Consider the following 25,827-nt stretch of genomic DNA (forward strand, 5'->3'; position numbering starts at 1 on the left):
TTCATGGAATAGTTCATGAATATAATTTCTGCTTTGAAACTATAAAAATAATTGAGAGCAAACCTGACGTAGAATGTTTTACTAGAATGTTTTCCGTTGCTAGCACATATGTTGATAGTTTGAGTTATCATTGCTAGGTGAGCAATACAGCTACTTGTCAATACTAGAAGGTTAGACTAGTTTCTAACCAGCATAAAGATTTCAAGTGAGAGCCAAATAATATAAAAAAAATATATTTTAAAGTTGTGGATAGAGAGCTTTGGAAGTAGAAATGTTATTTGCCAATTTTTTTAAGTACAATGCATAATTGAATGGAAATGTCATACAAGATGGTAAAACATTGTTTAAGAACATAAAATTCATAACAGTGACATGCCTTGCAGGTCTTAGTGACAGATCATAAATATAAAAACATAACGCCTACACTCAGGATTATAATTCTTACAGGAAAAATATGTAAAAATAACTTTTTATGGTCAAAATGATAAATCAGGAATTTACCATTGTTCTGTTTGTTATTAAAATGTTCCTAATTTTTGTGATGAAATGTATAAAAGGCATTTGAAAGACTTCAAACTGAGTAGAACAAAAATTACTTTTGTGCTACATATAAGTAAGGTTGTTTTGAAATGAAATCATTTTTCTGTTTTTTTTTTACACAACAATATAAATGAAAATTACAATTGAGCTGGGTTGGATAGAAATTGAACTTATGCAAATGAATATCAACTTATTTCAGGTTGAAAAATCTCTATGCATAGTCTGTAACTGTTTGAAAATTGATTTGATATAATAACTCTACAAAACAGACCAAAATTTATCTTTTATTTCGTATTTGAATGTTTTCGAAAATCAGTCAGTCTTATACATGTACATGGATACATGCACTTGCATATGGTCGATTTCTATGCGACGCAGCTCAATTTATTTCTTTAATAATTTTGTGCGTCCCAGATTTTCTGGATTTAATTTCATCAGGAAGGCATAGACCTAAACATTTGAAAGCCAATGATGTATAATTACCTCAATATGTTAGGGCATATTCAAACTACTTCAAGTGAGTTTTGTTTTCTTTATAAAGTCCAATCAGTATTACAGACTAAAAGTAATAACATTGTACTTATATTGATAGTATAAAGACAAAACAGCCTCCTTGAAGCCTTTACTTAAAACAATACAAGTCTTCAAAAAATTAAATGTCTTATTTGTCTTATAGGTTCTGTGGATGACCATTTTGCTAAATCCCTTGGAAACAGTACATGGACTGCACTGAAAGCCAAAAAAGATCCAGTAAATGAACTTTTCACAGGCTCAGTGGATGACCACTTTGCCAAAGCTCTAGGAGGAGATACTTGGTTAAGAATTAAAGCTGAAAAAGAAAATGGACATTGTACAAGCTTGTCACAGCAAAGACATGACTCTTCCCTACTGTCTACTCAACATTAATATTGTTTTATGTGTTCACTCAAGTGTGGATGACCATGAAAATATGTCACTGCCATACAGTTATGAAATGTTATGTTTGCTACGTTTCTGATCTCAAAGCTCATGACACAATTTGGAATATAAATTGAGATGCAAATTTGTAATGTTATTTTCTCAGTGTAAATTATTTGCTCATAGTTTCAGATTGGAATTAAAACAATTTAGACAGTCATTAAATTTATTTTGGGTTAATCTCAAAGATCATTTTTTTTTTATTAGAATAATATTTTCTTGCCAACAAAAAGTAAAATAGTTTTTTTTTTTTTTTTTATATATTTATAGTACATTGTATATATATAATGAGGGTAGTTTGAATAAACCTATCACTTATCAACTGCATGTTATCTGGCATTTAAAATTTAAAAGAAAAAACATTCACTACTTGAAGATAATTTTTTTAGCATTTTGGATCTCAATTTTTTCATGAATGAATTTCTTACATTCATTGACAAATTTAAATTACAGTTTGTTTTTTTTTACAGGCCATAAACACGTCATAAAAAATCTTTGACATTGAAAAATTGACTTGTAAAAAGACATTATGTATTAAAACTAGTGTTTGATGTTCTTAATGCAAATTTAACTAAACAAGATTCTTATAGCAGAATGTATTAATTACATGAATGAAAACATTGATGTTGCTCAGATGATCCAAATTGACATGACAACAAAACAAGTTGGGTGGAGGAGTTGGTGTTGATATGTTGTCTTATAATTAATTCTTTTATTGTGTAAACTTTATGGTATAAGTTTTGTCTTGCTGAGCTTACAATTGTTAGGTAAGCAAGTAAAACACAATTGTTTTCCTGTGTTTTATGTAAATTGCTCAAGGTCATTTAAATGTCAAGGTCAAATTTAAAGTTTATTTACAAAAATGAAATCCATAGCCTCCATGTGATTGCGGTTTTAAATCTTCTGAAAAATGAATTTTGGATAAACTTTAAACTTTTGACATAAACATCAGAAATAATTTATCAGCAAATTGAGGAACTGAATTGACTTGTTTATAAATCTGTCAATATATGGTACACAATTTTTCATTTGACCTTTTAAAGATTGTCATATTTATTTCAACATTACCTAGAGCTACTTGTTCCCACAGTGCAGTGTATAAAAACAATATTAGTGTCAGGTGGAAAGATTCTGGTTGTGCTATGAGAATGAACTAACAATAGAAAACATTCCTGATTTGCAGGTTTTATTGTTTGTTATCCTGAGGTGGAGAAGGAAATAAAATGTTGAGCAGCATATTGTGTGAAAATGTTATAGTGAATGGATGGAAAAAGTGGACATTTTTGTGCAAATTTTCTTTTTTTTTAATGCGGGTTTTGAAATGGCAATGTTTCTTGTCATATGCTTGTCTTGTATATTGTGAAGTGTGTTGTTTTTAAGACTATAGAAATGGTCATTATATGTTTCATTGTTTGAAGTGTCATTCTGAAATATCTTTGGGAAAAGTATTGTGTAAATGTATATAAAAATATATATATATTGGTATTTTCTAAACATTTGCAAAAACTTTTGTTTTTATCATCAACTGAGTTAAAGTTATATGATTACCCATTCTTTATCGTGACATTGTCTCACATTTGTTTTACATTCTTGAGCTTAACATGATATCAGTTTTTTTCATATTGATGCTTGTGGTTAAAGATGTACATTTCATTCATTGTAAATAATTTATGTCAGACATTTGAACAAGTTTTTTTCATTGTTATGTTGTAAAGAGTTATATTAAAAGTAAGTGATAATACAAATAATGCTAATTCCTTTTTTCTTTATTGGCCTTTGTGTATATAACTGACCTTAAAACATCTCAATGATATGATTTATACCTATTTATATTTTTTAATTGATAAATTTAGATAAACAGATTTACTGTAAAATGAAATAGAGTTTAAAAAAATTAATGCAAAGCTGACAGATTTCTTTAGATGTTTCTAAAAACTAAAAATCCAGATTCTTTCAGCATGGCCAGAAAATAAATCTTTGAATAAGAGCTATGTGAACTGTAAATCATCAGAGAATCCAGATTCTTTCAGCATGGCCAGAGAACAAATTTTTGAATAAGAGCTATTTGAACTGTAAATCATCAGAGAATGCAGATTCATGTAGCATGGCCAGAGAACAAATCTTTGAATTAGAGCTGTGTGAACTGTAAATCATCTAGAGAATCCAGATTCTTGTAGCATGGCCAGAGAACAAATCTCTGAATTAGAGCTGTGTGAACTGTAAATCATCAGAGAATCCAGATTCTTGTAGCATGGCCAGAGAACAAATCTTTGAATTAGAGCTGTGTGAACTGTAAATCATCAGAGAATCCAGATTCTTGTAGCATGGCCAGAGAACAAATCTTTGAATTAGAGCTGTGTGAACTGTAAATCATCAGAGAATCCAGATTCTTGTAGCATGGCCAGAGAACAAATCTTTGAATAAGAGCTGTGTGAACTGTAAATCATCAGAGAATCCAGATTCTTTCAGCATGGCTAGAGAACAAAGCTTTGAATAAGAGCTTCGTGAACTGTAAATCATTAGAGAAAGCAACTTACAATTTTATTAACTTACCAATTAGTATGTCACTTGTAATAAACCTTTCATTATAATTTCAATTAAATGAAATTACCATTATATTTTCAATTAAAAGAATTAACCTCAAGACAAATTACATGTACCTTGACATGTATGCATATTCAATGCACGTATATAATCACTATCTCTATCCCTTTGATGTGGAAATGTGAACATGAAGAGGCAGTCCTCAATTTAAGTTTTTTTTAGCATGTACAAATTTTTTTTGTTTAAAAGTAAAAGTTTATTGTCAACTTTCCCCAGTTTGAAAAGTTTTGCTACTGTGTTGAAAAATCCAAATGAATGAAAAAAATCTAATTGGTTACACTATTGGCTTATGCAGGGCAATGGAACTGCAGTTTTGTACCTGTAGAAATGCTGGAGTTTTAATTTTGATACTTAAGATATTTATTGATGAAATTATCTCTGAGAGAAAAAAAACAAATGTTCTCCTGTGTCTAAAACAGCTTTAATTGGCCTTGTTTTGATTCCATTTCTGACTATCCAGAACCCAGGTGAACAATTTATAATAGAAAACCTAAAATTGATTCTTTTATGACTTGCCTCGTCCAGGTGGGCTGTCCTCCAAAAGGGAATCTGAGATAGGTGGTTGCATTTCTGATAAAATATAAAAGAAACCTTGACAAAGTTGACCGCTGAAAGCATTATACAATTCTTTTGCCATTCTGAAAATTGTCTACCTGATGAGTGTAACCAGTTGCGAATATGAGTGTTTGAATAGTGAGCTTGGGCTACTGAAAACATTTTACATGCACCAATTGGACAGGTCTGAAATGACTCATTGGATTAACACTGATGCACGTGCATTATTATTTACACGTACATTTAGGTGTGATCCTTAACACTTTCACTTGCAGTCATCCAAGAAAAATGAATTTGGAAATTTTGCCAATTATGTGTTACTATTTGCTTTGAAACTACCCTCTTTCATGCCCTTAATATTAATAAAATATTTGAAATGTTTTGATTTTCAAATTGGTGACACATCACACACCCCCTGCAAATTTTCTGAATCCACCCCTGGTCATGGTGACCTTTGGTTGTGATACTGTGATAGACTCCAAAGAATTTAAAAAAAGAGAGATATAGAGTATACGTCAATGAAACAAAGACACAAAAAACAACCCAAAAGACACTCCAGGTCAAAATATGGTCTTAAAAAGAGACTGGTGGCTATTGAATTTGTCAACTTCATTACGGAATCTAATAAACTGCTACGCTGAGCGCAGCTAGATACGCCCGCAGAGGTCCAACCCTGAACAGTTGGGGCAAAAATGGACAATATTCAAGCTTGATTCAGGTCTGAATTTTGATTGTAATTAAATATTTGACATATTATAGGTTTCTGAATAAATGTAGTCAAAGAACTTGAAATTGGTTATATGAATTGAATTTATATTCAATTAAAGATTTCTTGCTGTTGTGCAATACTTAGTAAATCTGTTGTCAGACTATAAACAAATAAAGTTCAATTAATTCTCAATGTCATTTTCGAAATTTATGAAAATAAAAAGGGAGCTTACATCAAGAAATATAAACAATTCACCAAAGTTTCATGAGAATTGGTGACAGCATTTGTGAGTTATTGTCCGAAAACTGGAAAATCACCCCTTTTTTTAATGAATAAAACCCTATAACTCAGAAATGTAAAATGTAAAATGTAAAATTTATAAAATTCTAAAGGGAGCTTACATCAATACATACAAACAATTAACCAAAGTTTCATAAGAATTGCTGAAAGCATTTTTGAGTTTTTGTCTGAAAACTGGAAAATCCCCCCTTTTTTTATGAATAAAACCCTGTAACTCGGAAAAGTAAAATCTAAAATTTTTCTAAAGGGAGCTCATGTCAATAGATATAAAGAATTCACCACAATTTCTTGCAAGTAGGTGAAAGCATTCTTAAGTTATGGTCCGAAAACTGGAAAATCCCCCCTTTTTTATGAATAAAACCCTGTAACTCAAAAAAGTAAAATCTAAAATTTATAAAAATCAAAAGGGAGCTCATGTCAATAGATATAACCAATTCACCACACTTGCTTACAAGTTGGTGAAAGCATTCTTGACTTATTGTCCGAAAACTGGAAAATCCCCCTTTTTTTAATGAATAAAACCCCATAACTTGGAAATGTAAAATCTAAATTTTATAAAAAACGAAAGGGAGCTCACGTCAATAGATATAAACAATTCACCAAAGTTTTATGCAAATTGGTTAAAGCATTTTTGAGTTAATGTCCGACATGTTGACGACGGATAGACGGACAGACAGACGGACAACGGTATACCATAATACGTCCCGTAAACGGGCGTATAATAAAAAGGTTGTGGATAAAGTAAACCAACGCTAACAAATATCTGCCATCAACAACAAATTCTCCAAAAGACAAAAGACAATCACAAAGAGACTGACTTAGAGTATTAGAGTGGGATAATGAATATATGGTAGGTTAAACTAGCTTTGGTGATTTGATATATTTGAGCAATCTTCTCTACTGTGTTAGTGAGAACATACAACACAGTGCATTGAGGCTGTTATAGTAGTCTGAGTGAGGTTAACGTTCATTAGATCCTATTCATAGTTCATACCCATATGCAATTTATGGAGAATATATACTCAGAAACTCATTTTAAAAAATGGTTCGTAGATGTATCACAATACTTGTCAAGAAAACCATTTTACAAAAATTACATAAGTGGCAGAAAGTAGTGATCTATTCTACATTACAATTATGGAGAAAGGGAGATAACTCAATTCAAAATATTGTCTAAAATTGTTCAAAATGAAAAAAAATTAAAGCAATCTTTACACCTCGAGTGCTCAAAATAAAATCGATTTGAGCTCAGCAGTACCTTTTTTTAAAGTCCCGAGTTGCTCAACTGTATGTCAGTAAGTAAGATGATGGAGTATGGCATCTGGATTATGGTTTTTGTTGAAAAAGCAAGACTTAGGTGTGCTGTTTCCAGCAGTGTCAACAATGTATTAGTTTGTGATAAGGTCAGTTTAAGGGGTACAACTATTGGTAGGTCAATGACATTTGGTATGAAGTTGTATTAGCATTGGCACATCATATTTCCATGGAGATTATCTGGCCCCACCCCTCAGTCATGATTTATTGACTTTGAAACTTTTACATAGTTTACATGTTAAAGTTTGTGATTAGGTCAGTTTAAGATTAGCCACTAATGGTAAGTCGATGATATTTGGGGTGCAGCTGTATTAGCATTGGCATTTCTCATTTCCACAGAGGTTATTTCGCCCTGCACCTTTAGTCATGGTTTTGAATGTTTTGCATAGTTTACATGTTAAAGAATGGCCATTTTAATTTCAACATTTGCATTATACTATCAAAATTACACATAGGTTAGATGTATCTCTGTCAACAGTTTATCTACATGTACTTAACACATCTCTTTACTTGGGCCAGTAAAAGAATAAGGAATGGAGGTCAGCATAAAAAAAGAGATGAACAAATCATAATTTCAGCTTTTATCACTTCTATTTTACAGTAAAACATATTGCAGAAATTTAGTTTCATATAGGAATTCTCCTGAATAAACTTGTAATCATCAAGTCAACAACTATGTAGTAATTGAACTCGTCAGCAATTTCATCAGTTGCTCCTTAGATTCCTCAAGGTCTGCGTAAAAAAAAGATGATCTAGTTGACAAATTTTCTTATTTTTTTAATGGGATATCATCTCTATATACCTGTATGACATGAATTTGATAGTAAGTAGTAATATTATAAATGGGGAATGTGTTCATGGGACAGAGATGATGCCCCCGCTTGCATATAACGTTATAAAGGGATACAACTTTAGAACTGTAAAAGTGACGCTACCCAAATTTGTACTTGATCTGATTTTGTGGTAATAAGCATTGTGCATAAGTTTCATAACATTTGGTTGAGGCAAACTAAAGTTAGAGAACAGAAACAAATATTTCAGGAATTTTTCCATTTGTAAAGGGGCATAACTCTAGAATGGTAAAAGTCAAACTTGACCTGTGTTTTCTGGTAATAAGCATTGTGTATAAGTTTCATAACATTTGGTTGAAGCAAACTAAAGTTAGAGAACAGAAACGAAAAATTCAGCAATTTTTTTCATTTGTTAAGGGGCATAACTCTAGAACGGTAAAAGTGACGCCACCAAAATTGAAACTTGATCTGTGTTTTGTGGTAATGACATTGTGTATAAGTTTCAGAACATTTGGTTGAGGCAAACTAAATTAGAGAACCGAAACCAATTTTGGGACGTACGTATGTTGTGACCAAGTTGGACTTGTCTTACAATATGAATAATTCTTCAGGATGTCCAGACATCAACATTTTAGTTTCCAGCTTAAATCTTGAGGAGTATCTTTGCCAAACTTGCTTTGATAAATGCCCATGGGAAGAGGAAGATCCCGTATGATTTTATGGTCCAGATCACAGCATTTATATTTGGCAAAATTTTAGGTTCCGAATGTTAATGTTTCCACCATATGCCTAACTTTTTTCCAAACTAATTCAAAGGTATAGGCTTTTGATACTCATATTTATGTTTCCGGGAGTCATCTTTTGAACTACAAGTCCAACTTTTATCTAATTGGTGAGAAAGCTTCCAAATGTACGAGGAAGATTGACGCTTATGGATTTTTTTTGTTTTGTTTTCTGGATATAATGTTTTAACCATCTGGCTAACTTTTATATTCTTAGTTTGTTAAAATCTCATTGGATGGAGAAGATCTTTATTTATTTTAGGATCAATTAGTTAAAGGTCAAGGTCACAAGGGCTATTGATAGACTGGAAGGTCAAAAGGTAAAGGTAACAGCAATAATTGGGCCAAATATTTCATTTTTGGATTATATCTTTTGAACCAAATGTCCAACTTTTACCCAATTCTATTTGGTAATTTGCCATGAGATGATAAACACCAACTTTTTTTTTTTATTTCAACATTTGGTTTTTGGATGTTATCTTTTGAACCATATGTAGAATCTTCACTTAACTTAGCTGAAAATGACAATTGGAAAGAAGATGACCCTATTGTTTTTTAGTCAGTTGGTCTCAGTATCTATAAATAGACTGAATTCTGAAAAGATTTTTTTCAGGGCAATATTTTTAAGCCATACTTCAGATCTTCACCTTTCTTTGGTGGATAGTTTACCTTTAGGTATGTTTCTAAATGTTTTTTTAAATGTGTCTCAATCTAGTTTTGTTTGGATGTAAAAGCATTGACTGAAGAACATTATATATGAAGCTTCATAGGAAAAATATGTGCATGATCCAACATTTTTACAACCCAATAAAACTACAAAATGTAGTAGTCAATACTTATAATTACATTTTAATGCTAAAACCATGATTTAACGAGTTTCTGTCCCATTTTTCTCAACAACTACAAGTCATAGCTTCATTGATATATGAAACCAATCTTCATCTGGTTATGTCATAACATATGAAAGGTTTTAAGTTACATTTTGTACTTTGATGTTCTACTTCCTGTTGTTGCGAAAAACTTATATCTTGAGTGGTGGCTTAATTAGTGTGCAATTGCTCACAGTACATCTTTTCTAATATCTTATGCTGTCATGTTGAAAATTGAACTTGACCTACCAACTCTGGTTTATGTTTTTTGTTTGCTTAATGTCAAATGGTAAATATTGCATGCATATGAAATGGCAAATATTTCATGCATAAGTGAAATAAGTTTTTTTCCTAAAATATTTAAGATTGTATTCAAGGATAACTAACATCAGGAAACCATCAATTTCTTTCTGATTTTTCTAGGTACAACTCATTACAGAAACAGCTATCAGTCCTGTTTAAAACAGGTCAACAGATTATCTGAACAAAGAAGCTCTAAATCAATCCCATCATAATTCTTGATGTACAAAGGGAAGTAATTCAAATGCTACAGAAATGAAATAAAAACTTTGTACTAATGTGGTATGACAACAAAAATATTTGCGGGTCTCACCTGCTTTGCAACAAAATAAAACAAAACTTGGACTTCCAGTAATTTGTATGTTTTAGGAATGAGTATCACTTACCAAATCTAAAATGCACCTAATCATAAAACTTAATACTAATTATGTAGTTAACTACAGATTTAGTGAAGCATAACTTAACAGGTAGTCCTAACAATGCTCTTGCTCATATGATATTCAGATGCATTCACCATGACGATAATAGGTAATTTGAGTTGAGTTCTTTCCCATTGGCACCATGTTGGAGGGCAAACTTGAAGATTTTTTATTTAACTAACCAAATTTAATCATGTGGTACAAACAAGTCTGATAAAAGATCCTTACTTGAGTGATCAATGAACATCTTTTTTTAAGTCTAGTGGTCAGTATAACAAGTTTAATTTGGTGGATTTATGAAGAATTTTGTGCACGTTACCCCTCAAATTTGAAGCAAAGGAAAATACTTCAAATTATGAACCTGTCATCAGAAAAGAAATATTTGGCTCAATTTAACTAGTCCCCTACTTTCAAAGCTTCAGGGGTCTATAGGTTTTCACTCTCTGTCACAATTAAGTTTTCTAGACTAACTTATTTCAGATTCTTTCATCAGTTATCAATATATTGTATAAATGCATATAAATAGGAATTTCAATTCACCTTCATGTGTTGGTCAAACAAACATTGTTTTTTGGTCCTTACACTAAGAAAATCCAACCAATTTTAATTTTTCCACATCTCATTTCTAGAGTTGAGATACTGACTTGACATAATTGTAGTCTTGTTATTGAATGTACAGATAATGTTTCAGTTTTATTATGGTCAATAATTTTTTACAAAATTTCAGCCCTTGGACTTTACTTATACTGTTTTCTGCAGTTATTTGGTACAAGGTATTGAGGGTAAATCTATGTTATTTTTACCAACACATCAAATTCAAAGATATATTTAGATTTCTGATTTTTTTAAAATGGGTAGACCGTAGCTATATTTCCCTGATGTTATGCTTACAGTCATCTTTCAAGTCAAGTGGAATTACAAATAATATCAGCAGAAATAACTGTCTATCTTTTTTGTATGGGAAACCCCAAAAACCACACATTGAAAAAACAGGTGCACAACTTCATAAATCTGTGCAAGATTTTGTGAATTTTTCTGAAGTCGTTTTCAGGGGGTTGCGGATTAACAAACTGATATAAGCAAAATGGCAACATCCATGTTTTGGTAAAGACAAACCCCCAAAATCACTGAGATCAAAAATTAAATCAACAGTGAAGAACTTCATGTCCCAAAAAAGAATCTGTCCAAGTTGAATTCTGTTGAGCTGTTTTCAAAGAGTTAGAGATTAAAATCAAACAAAGATGACGCAAGACAACAGAAGTGATCCCTATGTGGTGCAAGAGATAGCTGCCAGACAACACAAAAATCAGCTTAATATATCTCTATAACAATGAAGAATTTTGTCAAAATATTTCTAAATGCAGCCAGGTTTGATTGACCAGTGGATGTTTCTATCTTAAAACCTACTACCTTTCAACTATATTCAGGATAACATTGCTAAGAAGATATGGAGAAAAACCCATCTGTGAAGTAAACCAACATGCTTAGGATTGCCAGCAAATAGCAGGGATATGGAAACTAAGTCTGATCTGACCAGTCTTTTGTCAATTCTTACTGCTAAAAGCTGTTTGTTTGACAAAGTACCAGCAAATACCAATTTAAAGTCGCTATGTTTGATAGAAGTTAGAATCATTCAAGGGTATTATAAATGTTTGATTAACCCCAGATTTTGTAGCCACAGGGAACAGAATATTTAGTGGTTTTTATTTAACTTTTTGTTGATTTGATTGGTTTGAACATTAAACAAAAACAAAATTGTAAAACAATAAAGTTATTTTTTACTTTAAGGATGATTGTAGCTAAGTTTGAATCCAACTGGTCTAGAGTTAAAAACGATGAGATTTTTTAAGAGAAAAATAATAACAGTCAAATGCTAGAAATACACATAGTTCATGTGTACTTTTTGGTCAGTGAACTTAACGAATCCAACGAATTATTCAAAATGTAATCTCTTCCAAGAATAGGAGTAAAATATATAGAACTATTATCAATTTTGATGTATTCTGTATCCATTAAAATTACCTGTAGCAACATGATCAATCTTTTCAGCTTATTACATATGAATATGATTAATGCATCTATATTGCTGTGTACTGTGGATTCATTTATTTTCGTGGATACCAATTTTCGTGGATTAAGGAAAACTTACATATTCTTGGATATCTAATTTCGTGGTTTTGTCGAATTTTGCATACAAGCCTATATAAACGTGTCATTTATTGAACATTTAATTTCGTGGTTCACCTGTACCAAAGAAATCAACGAATATTGGTATCCAACAAATAATAATGAATCCACAGTAGTTGATTTGCATAAAATAACATAACAACATAATTTCTCTCATATTTTATATCAAACATTTTGAGGTGATTTCTTCGACAAAAGAAATTATTCCATAAACAATATCTAACAACAAAAAACATTTGAGTTCACAAACTTTGAAATATCTCAAGTTAAAAATATCTCCATGGGGCAAGTCATTAAACATGATTATGTATAGATACAGTTCTAAAACTTCTGAGCAGAACTATATCAAAGTACTTATATAATAGAACTACAAATATCACAATAGCATTTGTTCAAAAGACATATACAAATGTGTCTGTTGTACAAATCAATAGACAGATTCACACCAGTCTGTTACACAATCTGTCGTAACTCGTGCAGATGTCAGATTTATAGAAAAACACTACTTAATTTGTTAACACATGTGTACACTGGCTGAAAATTATACCAGTATTGACATGCCCATGGAAACAATACCCGGTATACAAAATCCGTTCATGAGCCTCCAGAGAATCGAATACATCCATGAAATAAATAACTTAAAGTAAATGATAAGATGACTGGAGATTCATGAATCCTTTGTTTGTCATTGGTAATTATTTTGTTGTTGTCCAAATATGGGTGCAACACCAGCTGAAGCGGAGGGATCTTCCTGCATCATATTGGCTGAAATAACAAAATGAAAAGTGAATATGAAACTTAGCCAGTTTTCTTATATAAGTCCTTATATAGTATAAACTATCTTGTAAATAATTCTTGCTAATGATATTTCATTTCATAAAACTGTGACTTACTCATGATAATCTGAATAATACACTTGAATACATAATATAATAATAATTACAATATATACTATGTATTCTTGAAATACTAAAGGAATGAATGGATATAAGTGTTAAACTTCTAATTTAGGACAAGAAAATGTATAAATGAATATATCGCAGGGAATTCAATCAACAAAATCTGCACCTATTGTTCAGATGTTAACCCACCAAGGTGGAATGATATATTAGAAAACAAAAGGAAACCTGTAAATAATATTGATAAGTGTAATAAAATGCTTCGCTGGGCGCAGCTTGATACGACCGCAGAGGTCGAACCCTGAACAGTTGGGGCAAGTATGGACACAACATTCAAGCTTGATACAGCTCTGAATTTGGATTGTGATTAAATATTTGACACAGCATAGGTTTCTGACACAGAAAGAATGTGGTCTAAGAACTTCAATTTTTTTAATTTACCTATTATGGTCCAATGTCCAAAATCAAAATACATGGTTAGATTCAGCATATCAAAGAACCCCATATATTCAATTTTTGTTGAAATCAAACTAAGTTTAATTTTGGACCCCAACTTGGACAAACTTGAAAACTGGTCCCATAATCAAAAATCTAAACACATGTTTAGATTCAGCATATCAAAGTACCCCAAGAATTCAATTTTTGTTAAAATCAAACTAAGTTTAATTTTGGACCCTTTGGACCTTAATGTAGACCAATTTAAAAATGGGACCCAAAATTAAAAATCTAAAATCACGGTTAGATTTGGCATATCAAAGAACCCCAATAATTCAATTTTTGATGAAATCAAACAAAGTTTAATTTTGGACCCTTTTGAACTCAATATGAACCAATTTGATAGCGGGCCCACAAATAAAAAATCTAAATACATGGTAAGATTCAGCATATCAAAGAACCCCATATATTCAATTTTTTTGAAATCAATCAAAGTTTAATTTTGGACCCCAATTTGGACCAACTTGAAAACTGGGCCCATTATCAAAAATCTAGACACATGTTTAGATTCAGCATATCAAAGAACCCCAAGAATTCAATTTTTGTTAAAATCAAACTAAGTTTAATTTTGGACCCTTTTGACCTCAATGTGGACAAAGTTGATAACGGGGCCCAAAAATCAAAAATCTCAATACATGGTTAGATTCAGCATATCAAAGAACCCCATATATTCAATTTTTGATGAAATCAAACAAAGTTTAATTTTGGACCCTTTTGACCTCAATAAGAACCAATTTGATAGCGGGGTCCACAAATAAAAAATCTAAATACATGGTTAGATTCAGCATATCAAAGAACCCCATATATTCAATTTTTGTTGAAATCAAACAAAGTTTAATTTTGGACCCCAACTTGGACCAACTTGAAAACTGGGCCCATTATCAAAAATCTAAACACATGTTTAGATTCAGCATATCAAAGAACCCCAAGAATTCAATTTTTGTTAAAATCAAACTAAGTTTAATTTTGGACCCTTTTGACCTCAATGTGGACAAAGTTGATAACGGGGCCCAAAAATCAAAAATCTAAATACATGGTTAGATTCAGCATATCAAAGAACCCCATATATTCAATTTTTGTTGAAATCAAACAAAGTTTAATTTTGGACCCTTTTGACCTCAATATGAACCAATTTGATAGCAGGGTCCACAAATAAAAAATCTAAATACATGGTTAGATTCAGCATATCAAAGAACCCCATATATTCAATTTTTGTTGAAATCAAACAAAGTTTAATTTTGGACCCCAATTTGGACCAACTTGAAAACTGGGCCACAAATAAAAAATCTAAATACATGGTTAGATTCAGCATATCAAAGAACCCCATATATTCAATTTTTGTTGAAATCAAACAAAGTTTAATTTTGGACCCCAATTTGTACCAACTTGAAAACTGGGCCACAAATAAAAAATCTAAATACATGGTTAGATTCAGCATATCAAAGAACCCCATATATTCAATTTTTGTTGAAATCAAACAAAGTTTAATTTTGGACCCCAATTTGGACCAACTTGAAAACTGGGCCAAAAATCAAAAATCTAAATACATGTTTAGATTCAGCATATCAAAGAACCCCATATATTCAATTTTTGTTAAAATCAAACAAAGTTTAATTTTGGACCCTTTGGACCTTAATGTAGACCAATTTGAAAACTGGACCCAAAATTAAAAATCTAAATACACGGTTAGATTCGGCATAACAAATAAATAAATGTGGTCAAAGATTTTACAAATATAATGCGCCATACTGTCCAATTAAAGATTACTTCTTGAAATTTTTCAATATTTGAAATTTGAAAAAAAAATAATATTTGAAGAATAATTCTTTTTAATTTCTGAAATCTGAAATGAGAAAAAATTGACCCCCCACAATTTCTTTAAACCCCCCCCCCCCCCTTTTTTTCCCCAAAAAATTCTTTCCCTCAAGATATGGTCATAATCTCAATTCAAATTTCCAATGGAGTTTGCAACCATAATTACCCATTTAAATTTACCATAGTGCTAACTTAATCTATTTTATAATAGAATTTAAAATCTTTGATATGGATTTTGTTGTAAAAAAAAAAGATGCAACATTTGCAGATATTTTTACTGGTCTTCCTTTATAAATATGCATTTCTTTAAACACAATTTAAAAGCAGTGTAAGGGAAGTAACCAAAACGTTGTATTTGGATTACCTCCCTTACACTGTTTTAAATTATCTTAATTGTTCATTAACCATTACTTTATACATAATTTAAAAGCAGTGTAAGGGAGATAATTTCAATGATGTATTTGATTTATCTCCCTTACACTGCTTTAAATTATGTTTTGTACTAAAGTATTTGTCCATTAACCAGGACAACCTTGTTTTTCCCCCTTTTTTGCCCCTAATTCTTAAACTGTTTGAGCCATAACCCCCCAAAGCAAATCCTAACCATCCCTTTGTGATATGGAAACTTGTAGTATAATTTCAGAGAGATCCATACACCTTTCCACAGTTATTGTCTGGAAACTAGAAAATGCTTATTTTTGGCCCCTTTTTGGCCCCTAATTCCTTAACTATTCGTACCATAACCCCCAAAATCAATCCCCACCTTCCTTTTGTGGTATTGAACCTTATGGTAAAATTTCATAGAGATCCATTCACTTAAACTAAAGTTAGAGTGCGAAAACTAATGCGTATTCGGACGACGACGCCGGACGACGACGACGACGACGACGACGACGACGCCAACGTCATACCAATATACGACCACAAAAATTTTTTTGCGGTCGTATAAAAAGCAATTGCCTAAAGGAAAGATTCAGTTCTGAAATCACCATTTAGAGAATATAAATGTTATCTTCGTGCATATAGCAAATTAGACTAAAGAGGTCTATTAACTGTGCAAGTATAATTGTAGTAGTTTAATTATGTTGTGGTAATCTATTACATTGTTATTTACAGACATTTTTGACAAGACAATAATTTTGTAAAAGATATTAAAATCCAAATGTGATAACTGAAGTTGCTTTGTACAGTTATGAAAATGTTCACATAGGCAAACTAGTATAAAAACAAATAACAAAAAAATGTAAAATTAAACAGCTGTTTCAAGTTGCTGTTTTATATCTAGTTAATTCTACCTACAGCCATGAAAACCAAAAACTCAATGGAATCTTATGCTTTTACCCAAATTATTAAACAAATAATACTTTCATTTTCTACCCTGAAATTATATCATTTCAAAAATGTATTTACTTATTAAAGTCATTATGAACCTTGAAACAACTGAGTGGTTGGAATGTGTTAACCTGGTGGCTTGTTTCCATAACCTAAATGTATTTTTAAACTAATAAGTGTTATAACATATAACACAGTACTTATTGTACAAATAACAGATTCCTAACTCGTTTTTAATTATTGTAGTGATATGTGGACCATTTTGCTTTCAAGAAAATTAAATGAAAATCATTAAAATATAAAATAAAATGTAAGTCCAGCAATTTTTTTCTATCAAGAAGTCAAATAACTGAATTAGTTTAAATAAATAACTGAAAAATCATCCCTGTCACTATTTAAACTAGCATTTAAACCATTTTTTATACTATTTTTCACTAATATATTCTGACAGCTGATATAAATAACCTTATTTTGCTTATTTAGAATATTTGACAGTTTCCAAAACAGTCTATTCCAACTCGATACCCTTTTAGAAAAGAAAAACAGGCAATTTTGCCTAAAAAAATTAGTCAAGAAAGAATTACACCTTACCTGCATTAAATTGTTCTGCTGAATATCGTGTAAACATTATACCCAATCCTTCAATAACGGCTAGTAATACTCCACCTATAATTATACATTAATGTGTTGTATGTTTATATAATTATTTTTGCAACAAATAAAGGACAGTAAATAATGTAATTTTACTTTCAATATGGATGTTTTTTCTCTTACTGCTCATTTTATCAGCTCTGAATGGAAGCATTTGTAGCAATCTCTTTCATTCATACCTTAATCAGGTGTTAAAACTGCTTAATTTACTTTGAATATGAGGGTCATAATGTATGCTGTATGTACAATTAACTTTGATACATAACAAACGGGATACACGTTTTTCTTTGTTATTGTGATTTGGTTAAGCACATGTATTATAACTTTTCAGATTTTGGAAGTTTACTGAATGTTAATCAGGATAACTGAAACTTATTTATCATGTACACTAGCTTTTCACCTTAATTATAGGCTGTTGTCACAGATGCCAGGGCATATGACATCCAGATTAATTAATGTATCTGGGATGGTAAGCCATCTGAATTGCAGTGCTGAGATGAGATGTAGACATTTCATTTTTATGCTCTTCTTTGAAAAAAAGTTTGCAATTAATTTATTTTTTCACTATGACTTGTACCAATTAATATCTCTGAGGCCAAGGGATGCAATATGTAGTGCTGAGACGACCAGTTGACATGGTTTCTTTTTATACTTATTCACAAAATAGTAGTTGAAATGACAGTTATATTCCTGATACATTGAAATTGAGCAAAAGAAATTAATTGGTTTTCCATATAATAAAAAATAATAATGAAAGATTTTGTGGTTAAATAAAGATTTCCATATGGACATCTACAAATGTACTTCAGAAGAGAAAGTTTTAAACAGTGGAATGTCACAGTCAAATACATATCAAATAAAGTTAACATACCAACAACTGCAGATCCTAACATTGCACCAGCTCCATCTGAAAATAAAAATTCTATATGAAAAAAAAAAATTAATATCCTTGAAATATGTTTGAAATGTGAAAGTGAGTTAATGAATCTGGCATTCTGTCTCATATATAATTCATATGAATTTTTCATTAAAAATTATTGATAGATTTATGCAAAATCTTAAACATAAGAACATTCAACTATTAAACCTCAATGGATAAATTTAGTTTTTTTTATTTATTGAGCATAGTTCACATATTTGATTTAAATAGGGTAGTTTAAGAAAACAGAGAATATCGACAGAAAATAAAGTTGTTCCTTACATAAGATATTCCTTGCCTGAATGTCAGTAAATATCAATTTGACAACGGCAACTAATTTTGTAGTGTTAGGCAGCATTGGGGCATATGTCGTTTTCATAATAAACTTAATCAAATTAATGTAGAAATCTGAGAGAACTCTTCCAATTCTCTCCATGAATTCAGCATTGAAAATCCTGGTGTGGCACTGTGAATTAACCTGGTGTTGGGGGTATGGAATTCTGTTTGGTTGTGGGTGAAGTATATGACAACAGTTATTAATTCATTAAAAAACTCATCATAAATAAAAAAAAAAAAACAAGAGTGAGCAAAGAAGATTCCTGTGAAAACATTATCTCATGGTGGAAACTTACGTCTTACAGATAGTATTGCCCCTGTTAAGGCACCACTTGTTATGGAATTCCAGGGGTCTTCTTTTTTCCTGATGTATACTAAAGAACAGTCAATGGCAGAGAATAAACCACCCCACACTGCAAAATTTCCTGTAATAAAATTGTATGATTAATTTCTAATGAGTCTCATTTTGTAAAAATCTTACAATGCTACTTCAAAACAGAGATTATCATCTATAAAGTTGAATCTCACTATTGGCAATTCACTATAAGTATTCAGTAAACAGGAAGTTGATAAGCTATAGATGTGGAAACACATCCAACATTTTAGCATGCTCACGTGAAGCTTGATACCAAATGATTCATAGATCCTGAAAAAAGCAATGAAAATTTTATATATGGCCATTATATGGAAGAATCTATAACTATTCATAGTAAATAAGTAATGAATGTGTAATGACATTTCATTGTATAGCATGCTCACAGAAAGCTTGCCATTGAATTTTTTATTTGTAATTCCTTAATTTTCGCTGATTGGGAAAATACACCGAATGTATTGTTAAAGGTATAAACAACATGAAGTTGATTGACTGAAAGATAATCGATAACAAAAAAATACGAGTACTACAAATTAGAATATAAAAAATCTTTCAATAATCGTGTAAATTATGTACATTGCGGCATACTAAATTGTGACTGCATTAATAATGCATATTTGTGCAAATATAACAGTAAATATGATCTATTTTAATTGAATTTTTACATTATATTCAAAATGTTGGGGTTATGACAACAATCTATAAATCGTCGCTCAATATTTTTTTTGTGAAAATGTCACTGATTGCTGTGTTGTCAAAAGGTATGACATGTATGAGTAGCCAATTTAATTATTATGAAAACAGAAATCTTAATTAATTACGCACACTCTTTTGATCAACCTATCAACATAAAAGAATGATTTGATATATAATGAAATTTCACCTTTAGGGTGAAATGAATTTGGTTCAATGAGTTTACATATCAATTTCGTGTAAACACGACAATTAACAGTATGATATATGAAACATTTCAACAGCTAAAAATCTAGGAATATGCAGGAAAATTTACGCGGGGTCAAATTTTCACGTTTCTTTAGGTGACACGAACAAAGCGAAAATTAAACACACCCGAAAAAAACCTGATATACGGTATCTATTCAAACTTTACACCTGGGTTATTTCCCCACCATGCAGGTTAAACTGGAAACCCAACTCTTTAATGATAGAAGACTACTGTAGGTACTCATTTATAAGCAGGTAATTTGGGAATAAAATAATGGATTCAGGAAGGAGTACCATCTCAAAGGCAAGTCTAGTGCCAGGGTAAAAAAAATCTAAGTCTAAATGTCAAATAAAAAGTTTTATGCAAGTCCTCAGTTGTAAAAATATACGAGGATGGAAGCCAGAAGACAAATTAACTGTGAACTGGAAGTCATTACAGTTCTAACTTATTTTAATTATGTTAATTAACAATTAAAACAACAAAAAAATGTCTTTCTCACTGATAAAATTTATTCCTACTAATTTGTGTGATTTTTGTCTGATGGATACCTACTCCATATCCTCTTTTTGCATTTCAAAGAGAAACGAACAGAAGCTGTCTGTTTAAAAAGATGGATATTGTTATGCGTTTACTTTTCTACATTGGCTAGAGGTATAGGGGGAGGGTTGAGATCTCATAAACATGTTTAAACCCCGCCGCATTTTTGCGCCTGTCCCAAGTCAGGAGCCTCTAGCCTTTGTTAGTCTTGTATTATTTTTAATTTTAGTTTCTTGTGTACAATTTGGAGTTTAGTATGGCGTTCATTATCACTGAACTAGTATATATATTTGTTTAGGGGCCAGCTGAAGGACGCCTCCGGGTGCGGGAATTTCTCGCTGCATTGAAGACCTGTTGGTGACCTTCTGCTGTTGTCTGTTCTATGGTCGGGTTGTTGTCTCTTTGACACATTCCCCATTTCCATTCTCAATTTTATTTTATATGTGAAAAATAATAGTACATATAGCACAAAATGTTGAACTGTGTTTATCATTCTTTCTTTCAGAAGTTTAAGAAATAAATCTCCTACCTCCAGTAATTGGAGCTCTTTGTCTTAAAGTTAAAAAACTTCCAGCTAAACGTCTGTATGTTCCCTAAAATTATACAAGAATGCATTTATAATTCGATGGAAACAAAGACAAAAATATCACTGTAATCAAACTATATCTTATTTTTCAAATTAAACAATTATCTGAACCCATGAATGTTGCCTTTTTAAATTGACTGAACATCTTTGACAGGAAGATATCATTTACTGATATATCTGACAAATATATGACTTGTATTATATGGATTTTCCAATTATATAACATACAGTGTACATACATGTAAAATAATGAAGCTATCTCAATGATATCCTGTACAATGTCAGGCTATTCAGACCTTGTGTTGTTCATTAATATTGTTGTTAGCCTTTGTTTTTACATGTATCTTTTTATAGGATAGAGATGAATCGTATTAATGTCCAGTGGCAAATATAACATGCATTTCTGAACAAAATACCACAAGATATGTCTATAAACCCTTAGCTGATTTGTACTAGACAGACACTCTGAGTAAGATTTGTAACATGCTTGTTTGCAATGCAACTGTTCGCAGGAAGGCATGTCACCCAATTCTGACACATTATTTCAACTCCCAGCTGACCAGTCTTTGCTCTTAATCCTCATTGCTGCGGATGTCTGGAGGAAAAGTTGCAAAAAACAATTTTCAAGTTTTCGGTATGAACTGGTTGGGATAGAAATAGACAGCCTCTCCCATGGACAAATTATGATGAGAAAACCAAATGATTCTTTTTATTAGGAATTGTGTGTAGGTGTGGTCTGTTTTACTGTACAATACTTTCATTACTGTTGCCCTTTTTTGTTTCATGTAAATACATACAATTTTTAAAAGGACTAAAATTTAATGACTTACCTTTTACACATTATTTATCCTTTTTATGCACATTAAAGACTTATGGTTTACAGCTTACCTTTGGTGCATTTCTCATTCCTTTAATACCATGAAAGATCCCTCCACCAATAGCTCCCATGGAAAAAGCTCCACCACAGTCATCTACAATTCTCCAGGGACTAAAAAAGATTGTCAAGTACATGTATAGTAGCTATCAAATGAAGACTAAGGGGGAAGATAAAAACATTTTTTTTATTAATAATGTTTAAAGATAACATGAGCCAAGAGGTAGCCTCCCTAACTGTTACTTCACTTTTCTTGGCTGTCACAGCAATTTCTATTATTTTCCCTGATATTGTTCTTTTTTCATTGTCAATAAATCTAGACAGAGAATATTAATGTATTGAAATATAAAATTATTTCAAATGAATATTTGCTTATGCAAATAAACAAATGTTAATGTTACCTTCTTTGTCATGTTTGTTATACAAGAGTTGAATTTGGAAACAAAGTGAATCTAATTGATTGATTGACAATTGCTTAACATGGCATCGTTAGCAAGCATTGTAATCAAGATTGACATCTGCAATCAATAGATAGGCGGGGCTTTAGCTTGTATACGTTTTACTTTTAAATGTTATTGGATGTCAAGTATTATCATTTTTGAAGTTCTACAACAATAGCTTTTAGACTCTGGCATCACACATTTACTCTTGTATTAACTTAAAATTTTACAGGAATTAATATTAAGCATTGCAGCAATATACCAATAAGGTGTATTTTATCTGATACCTGGATCTGTGCAACAATCTCAGTCAAAATACTTCTTCTGCTGCCTCTCGTTTTTCAATTCATGATATTCTTATGATTAAACATTTACATGTGCACATACTTGTATCATTAGAATCCATGACAACTTGCGATCGCCCCACACCAAAATTGGCCCACTCTGGTTTACCAACTCGCCCCACTTATGAAAAAGGTAAAAATCCTGTTGAATTTAGTCCTGCCAACTCGCCCCACTTATGAAAAAGACTAAAAATCCTGTTGAATTTAGTCCTGCCAACTCGCCCCACTTATGAAAAAGACTAAAATTCCTATGAATAATGGCCTGCCAACTCGCCCCACTTATGAAAAAAAAAGAATTAAACCATACTGCATTAAAGACTACTAACTCGCCCCACTTATAAAAAAGACTTTAATCCCGATGAATAAAGGTCTGCCAACTAGCCCCACATATGAAAAAAAGAATAAAATCTTACTGCATTAAGGACTACCAACTTGCCCACTTATGAAAAGGAGATTAATCCCATTGAATCAAGGTCTGCCAAACTCGCCCCACTTATTGTAATTGAATGAATGGACATTCTTAAAATGTTATGATAATATATCGCATTATGATACAATTAACTGGTTTCTTTGCAATAATAAGTAAGCTTGCAAGAATAAAAATATTCTCAAATAGATACTACAATTATATAATAATAATGTATCTACAATGTTATTTTTAAAAATGAAGCATCATTTAAGTTCAATCATAATCATTTATTAAATTTTCTATTTTTATTAGTATTACAAGTGGTTTTTTTTCTAATGTTATTTTAGCAGTACAGTTGGGAAGATTTATATGTAGATTAAACTACTTTTCATAAATGGGATGAGTTGGCAATACTACATTTAAGGGACTTAACCCTTTTAATAAGTGGGGCGAGTTGGTGGAAAAGTCAGGTAAATTGGTGTGGGGCGATTTGGCAGTGGGGCGAGTTGTCTTGCTTCCTATCATTGTAATCATGTACTTATGTAAAAAAAAAACATGAAAAAATTTCTATCTATTCCTGACGAAGGTGGCACATATCAAAATGGCTTATTATAATAAGCTTTGTATAACAAATCAATTATATATAGGTATACTATATAATTTAGTTTATATAATTATATATTTGGCAAAGCAAATATACAACACTGAAATAACTTCCTTCAATTTTGATTACTTTGAACAATTGTTATATATCATATTACCAAGTAATTCTTAAGTTTTTGTGTCATTTATTTCAATAGAATTCACTATGCCCTCAATCTGATAAATATAAGAAACTTCTTATATACAATACGCAGTATTTTTCCGCTTATGCAATATACCCTTTTCGAAAATTTGGTATGAATGAGAGCTAATGGTGGCATTGTGATTTATGTTTTCTGTTCAAATCAATTAAGTATAATTAATGTGCACAAAGAACACTGTATGATTCATTTAGAATTTGAAATTACCATGGATCCCTGGCATATTCGTCCATGTCCTTGCTTTTGGTCTCACGTTTTTCAACCACCGGAAGTAAAAGGTCAGACCAAATTTAGTTCGACAGTACATTTACACATCGAGAAAGTTCACTACACAGGATTTCTTTCAATTCATGGCCTATAACTGTAAGGGAGCTACCATTTTATTTTCCTGGGGGGCTAGGATGAAACATTAAGCAGAGATTCAGTTAAAATAGACACACATAAGTATTTACAAAGTTTTAAAAAGTCTATGAGTAAGCTCATATAAGCCTCAAATACAATAATCACACATGCCAATAAAGATTTATTTCTGTTGAATTGTTGTAACATGGAAGTATTATATCAGAGACATATAATACATATGTCTCTGATTATATTAACTTCCAAGGTTGTAATAAACAATGTAATCAATATGTAAACGAACTTGATTATACAGCTCATTACTGGGGTCATAATTGCCAATAAAAACTTTGTATTGTATTGTGCACAAGCATCAAATAAAACGGCACATGTATCAAAAGCATATCAAAATGTCAATAAACTAATATATTATAAGGAAAAAAGTCTTCCAATATGCTTGTCCATTGGCATTGGCATTGGCATTGGCATTGGCATTGGCATTTTGGTATTGGTATTGGTATTGGTATTGGTATTGTATTATATTGTATTGTATTGTATTATCTATTATTTAATTTTAATTTTAATTTTAAATTTTATTAATTTTAATTTTAATTTTATTCCATTCCCAATATTGTATTGTATTGTATTGTATTGTATTGTATTGTATTGTATTGTATTGTATTGTATTGTATTGTATTGTATTGTATTGTATTGTATTGTATTGTGTATTCTACATCTACATCTACATCGTACGACGATCCATCAGCACATTGATGACTATACGTCGGCGCATCACAAGCAGACACTTATCAAAAATATAATAATTTTATGAGTGCAATAACCAAAATTAATTTTGTGCAAAAAAACCCAACATATTTACAAACAGGTTAGATATCTATAAATATACTGACTTTGGATCAGTATTTTAAACTGATCCAGAGAGTTAACACCGATAATCTTTTGTGGATGTGAATTCCACAGTACAACTGTGAATGAAAAAAGCTGTACTTGAAGTAATCTGTTCTAGTGCTGAATGTTTGGTAGTGAAGTGAATTGGTGAATCTGGTGTTTTTGACTGGCTGTGGTGAAAGGTAAAGGTTTGGATCTACTGCAATAGATTGTGTGTGATTTTGTACATCTGATATTGTTACTCGATTGATGTTTCTACGAGTTTCAAGTGACTTCCATTTCAGATGGTTAATCATGGAGGTGACACTACTGGTGTTATGGTACCCGTTGGTAACGTATCGTGCTGCCCTTCTTTGTACTTTTTCTTTTTTTTTTTTTTTTTGGGTGTGAGGAGACCAAACTGAAGAGCAGTATTCTAGGTTTGATCGTACCATGGATTTGTAAGCCAAACTTTTAGTTTCTTCCTGATTTATTTTTAAATTTCTTTTTAGAAAGC

The 25,827-nt window shown here is 31.2% G+C and overlaps 2 protein-coding genes and 1 long non-coding RNA gene across 4 annotated transcripts in view; 2 read left to right on the forward strand and 1 right to left on the reverse strand.

Moving 5' to 3' along the window:
* The window catches only part of LOC127710558 (transcription cofactor vestigial-like protein 4), a 39,877-nt gene extending 35,764 nt beyond the window's left edge, over window positions 1–4,113 (forward strand). For both annotated transcript variants that reach the window (XM_052216500.1, XM_052216490.1), the window contains exon 5: window positions 1,217–4,113. In XM_052216500.1, the coding sequence (XP_052072460.1) occupies window positions 1,217–1,446 (230 nt within the window). In that variant the 3' untranslated portion in view covers window positions 1,447–4,113. The remainder of the gene's footprint in view (window positions 1–1,216) is intronic.
* LOC127710853 (uncharacterized) overlaps window positions 1–25,827 on the forward strand; it is a 243,599-nt gene that overhangs the window by 77,246 nt on the left and 140,526 nt on the right. The gene's annotated exons all lie outside the window — the stretch shown is intronic.
* On the reverse strand, window positions 12,475–24,401 carry LOC127710721 (mitochondrial import inner membrane translocase subunit Tim17-B-like). Its single transcript, XM_052216684.1, has 7 exons — window positions 24,291–24,401; window positions 22,102–22,201; window positions 21,157–21,220; window positions 19,071–19,199; window positions 18,391–18,426; window positions 17,460–17,534; window positions 12,475–13,092 (listed from the first exon to the last, which is right to left on the reverse strand). The coding sequence occupies exons 1-7, from the start codon at window positions 24,314–24,316 to the stop codon at window positions 13,013–13,015; spliced, it is 510 nt and encodes a 169-aa protein (XP_052072644.1). The 5' UTR covers window positions 24,317–24,401; the 3' UTR covers window positions 12,475–13,012.

This window comes from Mytilus californianus, unplaced genomic scaffold, assembly GCF_021869535.1.
Source record: "Mytilus californianus isolate M0D057914Y unplaced genomic scaffold, xbMytCali1.0.p SCAF_1, whole genome shotgun sequence".
NCBI lineage: Eukaryota > Metazoa > Mollusca > Bivalvia > Mytilida > Mytilidae > Mytilus > Mytilus californianus.